The sequence below is a fragment of the Coccinella septempunctata genome, chromosome 5 (assembly GCF_907165205.1).
Source record: "Coccinella septempunctata chromosome 5, icCocSept1.1, whole genome shotgun sequence".
NCBI lineage: Eukaryota > Metazoa > Arthropoda > Insecta > Coleoptera > Coccinellidae > Coccinella > Coccinella septempunctata.
In genome coordinates this window covers 15,777,957-15,790,321 of record NC_058193.1, presented here as the reverse complement: position 1 = coordinate 15,790,321, position 12,365 = coordinate 15,777,957, and the positions used below count along the sequence as shown (strand labels likewise).

Sequence of the window (12,365 nt, the reverse complement as noted above, 5' to 3'; positions counted from 1 at the left end):
TTTGGTAAGATAAGACAACAGGGAGGTAATTCATTGAATCCAACACCATCACAATTCATGCATGCTTTCAAAAAATTGTCTTGTATGGATTTGTTGGATTGCGTGGATACCTTCAACTGTGCTGCTGATGTAGACAAGCTTTTAATGGCCACCGTAGACTTACCCTCAATATTAGAACCTAATATTAGACAGCCAGAAAGGACCCCTTTCAAGGTATAGTGTTGGTGGAATGGTTTTTTTGGGCTATGGAGTGTTCTTATATTTTGTTTGGCTTTCAGAATTACGTTTATTTTCAGCTTTTATTTTTTTTCACAACAATAATTTGAGTTCGATCAAAGAATAAGGGGTACTCAATCTATCCTGCAATGAAATTGCATTCATTCATGTCGATATATACCCCTAATTCGATTGAATTTTTGTTTTTGTTGATTTATTTTGAGCATGTTGAAAACGTGCCTGGTGAGTAATTTGTCTGATAGGGATTCAGATGGTAATAAGTCTTCTCAATTATTTTTTAGATAACTAACACAGATTTCAGAAGAAATGATTTGCCCACAAAAAATGTGGAACAATATATCAGCGGATATCTTCTCAGAAAATGTTTAAAGAAACATAGATGCACCGAGTGCCAAAATTATGCGACTCAAATGGAAGATATCAAGTTGGATAATATTTTCTGCCATTTCAAGGGTATATTTCACATTCTATAAATATATAAATTTGTTTTAAGCATGTGTATTTGCAGCTAGTGCAAGTAAATATGGTGAAACGACAGGAAATTTCGGGAAATTGTTGGCTCCAGCCGAATCTTTCGTGAAGTTTGTTTCATCAATGGAGGAGATATTGATGGCCAATGTAAAATTAGTCGCAACTAGGACGCCTCGTCAACTTCTTTTTGAAAAATTGAGAGCTATTCCTTTCCATCACCCTTGCTCACAATTTCCTTATGAATATTTGATTCATTTATATATTAGAATGAGGATATTTTACATTGTTAAATATGCTAATCAAAATTTCAAATCCGATGAGTGCTTCAAAAGAAAAACCAATAAAATGAGAAAATTACTGATATTGCAACACCAATAGTGATTTCAATAGTCAAAATTTCAATAGTCATAATTTCAATAGATCTGTTCCATAACTCTCAATTTTTCAAAAATCAAGATGGATATTTTGTTTAGGGATTTGCATCCCATTGTGAGTGATATTTTTAATGAACAGAATTTTGTTCCACTCAATTTCAACTTTTCCTAAGCCGTAAGCAGTAAGTAATGTGATCATCAAGGACAACATTGGAAAAAAAATCCTCATGGTGCAAATGGACTTCGCTCGAAGATGCTTTATATCTGGATTGAAATGCATATTACTTTTCTTTATAATGTAATTACATTATAATAAATAAATAAATAATGATTCCATTTAGAATTCCTTTCTGAAACCTAACAAATATGTATATAAACTTATTACCAAAGTTATTTGTGAGCAAATGGGTTTTTATAAGAACAAAAAAGCAAATTTCAGCCATGTTTTCTTATGAAGGTGAAGCACAAATACAATTTTTCAGAATGTTTAAAGAAATATTCGGAAAAATCATCCAAAAATGCTGGAAACAGCCCAATTAATCGCCATCAATAATAATAATAAATATCAAGTAATCTATCTACAAATATACCCCGTAATTTCTCTACCATAGCATTTATTTTATATAACGAGTTCCAGCCACATCAATTCAGTACAAACGATTTCAGAGTCTGAACGATTTATTTCTCATTTTCCATTTAGAAAATTATTCATAAAAATAGAATTTCTTTGGCAATTGACATTAGAAATTGACCGCCGACAAAAAGAATTTCGTAACCATGGTAACTTCGGTTCGAAATTGATCTTCGACCTGATTGGTCCACAGCTATCACAAGTCTCTATAGACGGCTGTGATTGGTCACCCAGGTCAGTAAGAGCTCAGATGGTCGAATGGGTGAGATTCGGTTCTTCTGTATTCAAGGTTAAATTTCTGTGGACGAGGTCTTGCCTTGTAAATTGACAGAGTGAAACCTCTTGTTGTTACTCTTTGCTATATACTTTATTATTATTAAGTCTTTGGTTATTATTCTCCAGTCTATGGTGTGGACTACGGACGTTGTTTACAATCCCACACGTATAGTGTTCGTTTACGTTCACATTTATTTAATTCACACACATATATAATAATAATAATAATTTATTTGCAGAAATCATAAGTACATGCTCCACAAAGGCTTACAGCGGGTTTCATAAAACTTTGATTGTGCGATCAACGATTTGACAGTCACTTGATTTCTAAAACGAACTCACTGACACCTTGTTGAGAATAATTTAATGGACGTATAAACATCATAATTTGATGCGAGAATGATATTCTGAATGATCATGACTGAATTATCGATTGAAAACAAATTGACTTCTGTTGGTCCATCAAGCATTGATTCCCTGATCAAGCTTTATGAAACCCGAGGTTAGCCTGTCTGTGGAGTGAACCGTCAAACTAAATTCCCTTTCACAAGCAATACAAAGAGAAACACACAAAAAAAACAAGGCATCATAGGTATCACACAAAAAAAAAATCATTATTTCAAGCATACTGGGGGGCCAAATCCAAAATGCAGTAATTGTTCATTCAATTAAATTTGAATAGGCTAGATATTATAATATGTGCCTAGCTTGGTCCATCAAAAATAGCTTCACCTTTCTTTTGAATATCGGTGCAGAAACCGAATGCCTAATATCTACCGGAAGAAAATTATACAGTCTACAGGCCAAGTACTCAAATGACCTCTGGGATATTGTTTTCGAGGCATATTGGGTGTGAAGTATTTCATTTACCTTAGATCGTGTATTGTGGTGGTGATCAATATATCTGAGTTCCGTTTTTTTACCATAAGTATCAATTACCGATTTGAGGAAATATAGTTGCCTTATGTCTAAGATCTTTGATTCATTGTACAATTCATTAGATGGATACAAATTCTGTCTTCCCATCATAATTTTCAAAATTCTTTTCTGCATTTTTTCTAATTTTTGTAAATAGCAATAAGCTGCCGCGCCCCAGGCCAGGTTTCCATAGGTTAGTTTAGATTCTACAAGTGCGTGATATATAATTTTTAGAGATGGTACTTCCAAAATTTGTTTGAGATATCTGAAACGATACAATAAACTTCTCAACGTAAAAACTATTTTATCTACAGGGTGTTTCATCATAAACTGGACAAACTCATATGACGTGTAGAGAACATCGGGAGAATCATTTTTTTCTTATGAAATATTTCCCGTTTTCGAAGCATAAGGGAGATACACGGTGTTTAATGTCATTTTCGAGCTTTATTATATTGAGTGTGGTCGGTTATGTATAAGACTGGAAGTAATGGTTTCTTGTCATATCGTAGTATTTTTGGATGCTTCATTCAGAAATGGTGTAGAGCACCGAAAAAAAAATTACAAAATGGCGGAAAACCTGCAATGTTCGTGATTTTTTTTTTCGGTTGCCAAATTGATTTTCATTTCCTAAATTAACACAATTTTTAAAGGATATCTGTGAAAAAATTTCTTCAGTAATCGAACACAACTTTTTTTTTACATGTCTACAGCGAAAAAAAATTTCACTCGAAATTGATGAAATTTTTCACGATTGTACTTACTTTCATACCTAACACGAATATCAAAACAGAATCGAAAAATATCAAACGGTTTCGTTTTTACAGCCATTCAAATGTCCCGTTCGAATATCTGAAATAATAAAAAAACATGACACAGCTTGCGTTCTTAGGCCCATAATTTTTGAATTTGTATGTCGAAACATTTCAGATTGCAAAATGAATTTAAAAAAAATCAGTGAAACTTCATTGAGAGTCGAACTCCCTGCTCTGAGTTAAGTACCTATTAAAATAAATGTGGAATCTGAATTGAGACTGTTCAAAGGTTTTTAATTTTCGTTGCCAAGCAATGGCAGCTCATAGAATTTGACAGAGTATTTGAATTTAACTGAATATAATATTGCAACTATCTTGAAACCAATTTATGCAGTTTGAGTAGAAATTGGCGGTTAATACTTCCCAGATATTAATGGCAAGGCATTATTGCGGAAATTTCTACGAATAATTCCACAATTTCACAAACGCAACAAAAAAAACCTATTAGTATAAAATTTATTCATAATTCGTTCTCAAAAATATTGCCATTTTTCAGGATACACTTTGTCGCCCTTTTCGCCACACTATCCACCGCTGAACGAACCATTTCCGGGTTTCGGCGAATCTCTTCGGCGGCTGATTCGATTCTTTGAATCAGTTCTTCTCTCGAAGTCACTGGAGCTCGCTTATCATAAACAAGACTCTTCATATGATCCCAGAAATAAAAATCCATAGGTGTAAGATCTGGAGAACGAGGAGGCCATGCGACAGGTCCCAATCGGCCGATCCATCGGCGAGAGTATTGAGAGTCTAAAAATTCTCGTACACTCCTCACTGTGTGAGCAGGGCAACCATCATGCTGGTACCATATTCCTTGAAAGTGACTCAAAAGAATATCTTCCAATAGATCGGGCAGAGTTTCCTTCAAAAATTGATTATAGCCATTTCCAGTCAATGTTTCAGGAAGAATGTACGGTCCTATAATGAATCCATCCTTCATTCCCGCCCAAACATTGACAGAAAATCTCTTCTGGCTATTTTTTGCTACTGTTGCATGTGGATTTTCCCTTTGCCATATTATATTATTTTTTTTGTTGAAGAAACCATCTCTGTGGAATGTTGCTTCATCCGTAAACAGTATGAGACGTAGGAAATTCCTATTCTCACGTGTCCTTCTTAAAATAAATTCACAGAATTCTTTCCTCTTCTCAAAATCACCTTCTTCTAAGGTTTGACATGAATGGAAATGGTACGGATGGTAGCGATTTCTTTTCAAAACTCTCCATACAGTGGATTTACTCTTATTCACACTTGGATGATTTGTTAGAGTTCTCGTTGATACCATCGGATTTTCACTCACTAAATCCAGGATACGTTCTTCGTTATTTCGGATTGTTTCCTTCTTCTTGCGGTGAAGAATACCTTCTTCACGTAATTTACGCACTGTTTCTATGAAAGTTTTAAAATTAGGAACGTTTCGGCTTGGAAATCTGCGAGCGTAAATTTCCCTTGCTTTTCTCCCTGAGGAATTCGCTTCATAATAAGCCTGAACCATATCATTTTTTTCTAAAAGTGAATATTTCATTTTCGTTTGCATACAAATCGTTTCAATATACTCGAATTATTCAGTAAAATTCAAATACCCTGTCAAATTCTATCAGCTACTGTTGCTCGGCAACGAAAATTAATATGTATACTCAGAACCTTAGAACAGACTCATATTTCACATTAATACTTAACTCAGAGTAGGGAGTTCGACTCTCAGTGAAGTTTCACTGATTTTTTTAAATTCATTTTGCAATCTGGAATGTTTCGACATACAAATTCAAAAATTATGGGCCTAAGAACACAAGCTGTGTCATGTTTTTTTATTATTTCAGATATTCGAACGGGACATTTGAATGGCTGTAAAAACGAAACCGTTTGATATTTTTCGATTCTGTTTTGATATTCGTGTTAGGTATGAAAGTAAGTACAATCGTGAAAAATTTCATCAATTTCGAGTGAAAATTTTTTTCCGCTGTAGACATGTAAAAAAAAAGTTGTGTTCGATTTCTGAAAAAATTTTTTCACAGATATCCTTTAAAAATTGTGTTAATTTAGGAAATGAAAATCAATTTGGCAACCGAAAAAAAAAATCACGAACATTGCAGGTTTTCCGCCATTTTGTAATTTTTTTTTCGGTACTCTACACCATTTCTGAATGAAGCATCCAAAAATACTACGATATGACAAGAAACCATTACTTCCAGTCTTATACATAACCGACCACACTCAATATAATAACGCTCGAAAATGACATTAAACACCGTGTATCTCCCTTATGCTTCGAAAACGGGAAATATTTCATAAGAAAAAAATGATTCTCCCGATGTTCTCTACACGTCATATGAGTTTGTCCAGTTTATGATGAAACACCCTGTATATGAATATTCCATTTTAACCCTTTCAGTCCCAAATTAGAATATTTCATTCAAAATTAACTTTATTCATATTTTCAGGTCAAAAACACATGAAATTCAATATAGTTCACTGATTTCACTGAATATCTATTTTAATTTGTTTTTTTAAATGGTGGTTTCTATATGTAACCACCAGGACTCAACGAATGATACAATTTATATAATTATTTTTTGTGGAAGGCAATAAAACAGTTTTTTTTGTCATTCAAGCAGAGGCCAACTTTACACGCTGTACAGCGCCATTTTGTGCGATGAGGTTCGGTTGGTGCTACAAAATCCACATCTCACTGAGGTACCATACATAGGCATGTGTTTCGACTCGGTTTGTCTTGTTTCATTGGGCACCTGTCGTTTGAATTTTTTATGAGATAAATCGTAGTCGTCGTTTCTTCGTCTACGTTTTTCGCACCTATGCATTCCAATTAGCCCTCTAGCTACAGCTACTCTGAATTCTTTCAGTTCCAGAGATTGACAATCGCATCTTTTCCGAAACAAAACGAAAGCATTTACAATGGTTACATCGATGAAATGCCAAAAAATCCTCAGCCACCATCTCTTGCTTTTGCGATCTATTTCATAGAGCGACTTAAGCATATCGGCCTTATCCACGTGGCCCATATTTTCATTATAATCTCTCACTAAATCTGGACATGACACTTCAATGATGGTACCATCTTTCATTTTCCTCTGAACAGAATTTGCTTTCTCGGGATCGTGAAAATTGGATAAAAAATAAATTCCCCTTTTGTCCATAGTTTTCATAGAAACAATACCAGTTTTAGTTATTCTCCAATCAGCGTCTCCTCTATTCATTTCCTTGTCGCGTTTCAGATCCTTGGGGAGTCCTTTACGGTCTTTGCGAACTATACCGCACCCATGAATTTTTGAATTTTTTAGGTCATTCATCAAGTTCATAGATGTAAAATAATTATCGAAATAAACTTTGTGATATTCCCCTGCAATATTTTTTGTTAGATCTTTCACAACACGTGTACCTAAATGTTTTTCTGCGCTATCCACCTTCCCTGTATAAATTTGAAATTCTGCAATGTAGCCTGATTTGTTAGCACGAACCCAGATTTTGTAACCTCGTTTTATTGGTTTCTGGGGCATGTATTGACGAAGAGATGAGCGACCTTTGAACTTGATCATTGATTCGTCCACTGACTGGTGCTCATCAGCATCATAATAAAAATTATATGTATATTGTAATTTGTCCAGAAGAGGTCTCAACTTGTAGAGTTTGTCATAACCTGGTTCGCCTTTCTTAGGTTGTTTATAGTTATCATTCAAGTGAATATTTCCTAGCATCCACATAAATCGGTTTCGTGGCATTATACTTGATATGTAATTATCACGAATCTCTTCATTAGAAGACCAGTAATCCTTGATTGAAGGTAAACGCTTTATTCCCATAAATATATTTATTCCCAAAAATGCTTTCATTTCTTCTTCATTGGTTTTCTTGAATTTTTGTGGATCCCCAAATTTTTGCAGAGCGTATAAATTTGTTTGTTCTGTAATATTGGACACAAATTCTTGAGGAAATAAACATGAGAATACATCAAAAGGACTACAAGCATCAACAGGAATATTTCTTGGACCAGATTCCTTAGTAAAAGAATGCATCTCGTTATTCATATTTGCCGAGGTCCATCTAACGTTGTCAACATCGAATGGTAAATTTCCGCAAGAGGAAGTTCATCTTCACTAGTAAATTCATTCAAATCGTTTGTATTTTCGAAATTTTCATAGATTCCTAACCCATCTTCTTCAATAACATCGTTCAAGTTTTGTTTTTCTTGATTTTCATGAGAAATATCTTGAAAAATGACATTCAAACTTTCATTACCAGAAGGAATATCTCCAAGTACCACATGAATGTCGTCCGAACTAATATTCTCCAATTCTTGGAATGTCCAAACATTTTTTCCTGAAATTTTGAACAATCTGTAAGTACCAGTGGTTTCGCTGCGGAACCACCTATTGGTATTATCATTATTTGCCCTTATAAAAATGAATTCATGTTAGAAATCATTAGACATGACAACCAGACGATAAGTCAGTTTCTATGATATTTACTCACCAGCCATTGCAGTCCACTAATTTTTTTAAAATACTATTATACAATAACCTAATATTCACCACAATATTGACCTGTTTCTGGCATAGACTTAGAGTAATGAACGATTCAAATCAAAGTAAGACAATTTCTGAAGAACTATTGCAACCCGTTAAGTGAGACCGCCTTTGACGTATCACTGTTGAAACTGTTTTTAGATGTAACCATAGGGACGATTGTAATACATTTTATTAAAGGTGGTTTCATAGTGAAACCACAAGGGACGAAAGGGTTAAGTGGGAATCAATTGTTATTCCGAGATATTTGATGTGTTTCCTGCTTAGAATCTGAGTTGTATCATTGTTCGTACCTATAGTCAACCTGTCATAAGGAGGAGTATTATCTGCGCCACAGCTAACTGGCAGAAAGCAAGTTTTATCAAGGTTTAATGTTAAAATCTTCGAACTGAATGCATCCATCAGAATAGTAAAATCTTCCTCCACCATTTTCTTCAGATCTTCCCAGGTATGATTTTCATAAAAAATTACTGTATCGTCAGCAAAACTGGTAATCGATCCCTTCGTATTCAGAGTAAGAATAGTATTTATATATATAATAAAGAGGATTGGACCGATCACTGTCCCCTGAGGCACGCCATATTCTACCTTTCTTCTCCCACTGATAGACCCATTCACCCGGACACATTGCTCACGATCATCGAGATAACTTTTCATAAGATCCTCTGCTCTTCCCCTAACACCCACATCCCGCAGCGCATCCAACAGCAGTCCATGATGGACTGTGTCGAAAGCCTTCGCCAGATCAACGAATACAGCTAGACATTTTGTACCATTTTCTAATCTTTTATTTATTTTTGAAATCAATGAATTGATAGCATCCTGTGTGGAGATATTTTTCCTGAAGCCAAATTGATTTGCCGATATCAGTTTATACTTCTATAGATAGGCAACTAATCTGTTTTTAAACGCTTTCTCAAATACCTTGGCAACGTTACTTATTAATGTAATAGGTCGATAATTTGATGGCAGTTCTTGGTCTCCGCTCTTAAATAGGGGTGTTATAAAACCAATTTTGAAGCATTTTGGCACTATTCCCTGCATCATTATGTTATTTATAAGATGTGCCAGAGGTGAAGCTATGTGATCCACTATTTTTTTAAGCGTTTCCGATTTCAGTCCATCAATTCCCGATGACTTTTTATTTCTCAATGAATTTATTATCTCTCTTATTTCTATGTGTGTTGCAGGTAGGAGAAACAGAGAATGCTTGCAGGAAGATCGTTTAATTGGATTAAATTTTAGATTTGCGTATGGCTTTAGCCCATTTCGGACCGACCGAAGGGAAAAATTCATTAAAAAAATCTGCCATTTCAGACTCATTTTCGACCAAATTATTCTTTGAATCGCGAATACCAGTTAGATTTCTTCTCTTAGCATTATTTTCATTCACGGATTTCACAACCTGCCATACCGACTTGCTATCACCACCACCCTGTTCGAATTTATTGTTGAAATATGTTATCTTAGCTCTCTTAATAACAGACTGAAGTAAATTTCTATATTGAATGTACTCGCTTTTGCAATTTAAATTTTCCGGATTATTTTTATACTTTTTGAATAAATTATCCCTTTTTTTGATAGCTTTCATTAAACCTACGGTAATCCATTTTTTCCTCTTTTTCATGTGATGTTTCAGTTCAATTTTTTGTGCATTTTTCTCAATAACCTCAGTGAGATTGCTTATTAAATAATCAGCGCTCCTATTTATATCGCCCACCTTGTAAAAATCACTCCAGTCGAAATTCAAAAGATCAGCGTTAAGTTTTTGGTAATTAATAATGTATTTGCACGATGGCCTGTCTATTGGTTGGTCTATAATATTTTCAACAGGTAAGTCGATAACGGTTGAAAAGTGGTCAGTTATATCAATTTTTACTGTATATGAAGTACATTTTTCGAGATTTTTTTCGCCCTTCAAAAATATGTGATCTAAACAAGAACGGTTTTGCCACCTAGTGATACTGTTTATCATTGAAATGAAGTTATTTTCATACATTATGTCGAGGTACTCTATAACAGACCTATTGTTTGTATCTAAGATATTAAAATTGAAATCTCCCAGCATAACATGATATGTCGCTTTGAACAGTGAAACTCTCTTCAAATAAACCACCAAGTCATTTAAAAATATCTCATCTGGAATATCATGTGACTTGTAAATCCCTGTTATATAAAAAACATCCTTACCCTTCTTTACCCTAATCTCAAGTACTTTGCACCTCCCAATACTCACAGTTTCACAAGTGTAATTCAAATTCTGCCTCATATAAATAACAACACCATCAGATTTATTAACATCTCCACCATATATATATATATATATATATATATATATATATATATATATATATATATAATTACGAGATGCTCCTCGTACTGGAACGCTGACGCCAGCTTCGTCTTCGCGGAAAGTGTTAGTGCGAGAAGAAAGTGATGACTCGGATTCTTCCAGAATCCAAGGTTTCCATGTGAAAAGAGACACATTCTAGTTTAGTTCCATTTTAGAATTCATTCTGTTTGTAACTCCTTTCCGCTCTGTCCAATTATAAAGTCATTTAGTTTTTCGAAATTGTGATTTATAATTGAAAGAATAAAATTCTTTTTAAAAACAGAGTTTGCGGATCGAAAATCATAATTGGCGCTGCGAACAGGATTTCGCAACGGTTTTCGGTTTTTTCAAGAAACGAACTAACTGAAAATAGTTTCCACTAGTGAACACAAACTGTTCGAGGAACCCCGTTGAGTTTTAACTCTTAGTGCGAAATTCCAAACTTCACCAACCCACTTCGACCAGAAGGAAGGACGTTCCACCCTAGGATGCAAATCTTGGTGTAAGTCCTATTTTCCACCACATTTCCTATATCACCAGTATTCTTTATTTCGATGACAGACTCATCTCATCAATTAGAGATAATTGCTGAAGAGCCAGAAATTTTAGAATCTTTGAATTCTCATAATATTCAAGAACGCTTACTTAGGAATAATCGATTTCGGCCGTATCCTATTAGAAATTTCAATAACGAAATGAATCAAAACTCTTCTAACACCCCAACACTCCCAACAGTAGCCGACCCTATGTCTAGACAAGACATCCAATTATTACTTAATTCTATTCCAGAATTTTCACCGGGTAAAAATTTATCAATTTTCATAAACGAGGTAGATAATTTAGTCTTACATTTACGTGGCAGACTAACAACCGATCTCGAATTTTGCTTGAATTTTTCGATCCGTTCGAAAATCTTAAATAAAGCACGAGACTTCATCTCCTTCCAAAATGCGACGGATTGGCCTTCGATCAGACGTGCTCTCCTTCAGAGATACGGAGATCAAAGGAACGAAGAACTATTAATTGCTGCGGTTTCACAATGCGTCCAAAAAAGACACGAAAATTATTTAGATTATTATTGCCGAATTTCAAAAACTCTGAGTGATCTCTTACAACACCTCTCTTTGAATATACAAGACCAAAATCTACTAACTTATAAAAAATGCGAAGCAGAGAAATTGTCACTAAAAACATTCCAAGCAGGATTACTCGAACCTTATAGATCCTATATAAGCAATTTCGAGTTGAAGAGCTTAGAAGAATGCATCAATAAATGTAAATTTTATGACAACAGGAAACAAGAATGGGAATATTCCGAATTTCTTCGTGAATCCCAAGAAACCAAGAAGCCTTTGGCACAACCTCATTTCAAACAGAATCAAAATTATAATGATCATTTACCTAGATTTTCCAATAGCAACTCTAATCAAAACTTACCAAACATTGTTTTTCCAAATAATCAACCTTTGAGAAATAATCAGAAATTTTTCACAAATCAAGAAGTTTTTGGTACTAAACCAGGGTCAAGTATCTATAAATCGAATCCAGAACCGACACCAATGTCAATTTCGACCAGAAATACAAAACCGACGCCTATGTCGATTTCTACCAGAAATTCGAAATTCCCACAAAAACAATTATTCAACGTACAATTCAATCCCGATGATGTAATCGATCATGAAGCTGAATCTTACGAACCCGAACATTCTGAAGAAAATGTTATGAATTTTTCCGAAGAAGATGAGAATTATTATTACGAAATGGATCAAA

General features: G+C 34.4%; 1 protein-coding gene across 1 annotated transcript; it reads right to left on the bottom strand.

Annotated features, from left to right (window-relative positions):
- Window positions 1–6,346: 6,346 nt before the first annotated feature.
- Window positions 6,347–7,765, bottom strand: LOC123314045 (piggyBac transposable element-derived protein 4-like). Its single transcript, XM_044899158.1, has one exon. The coding sequence runs from the start codon at window positions 7,763–7,765 to the stop codon at window positions 6,347–6,349; it is 1,419 nt and encodes a 472-aa protein (XP_044755093.1).
- Between the last annotated feature and the right edge of the window lie 4,600 nt (window positions 7,766–12,365).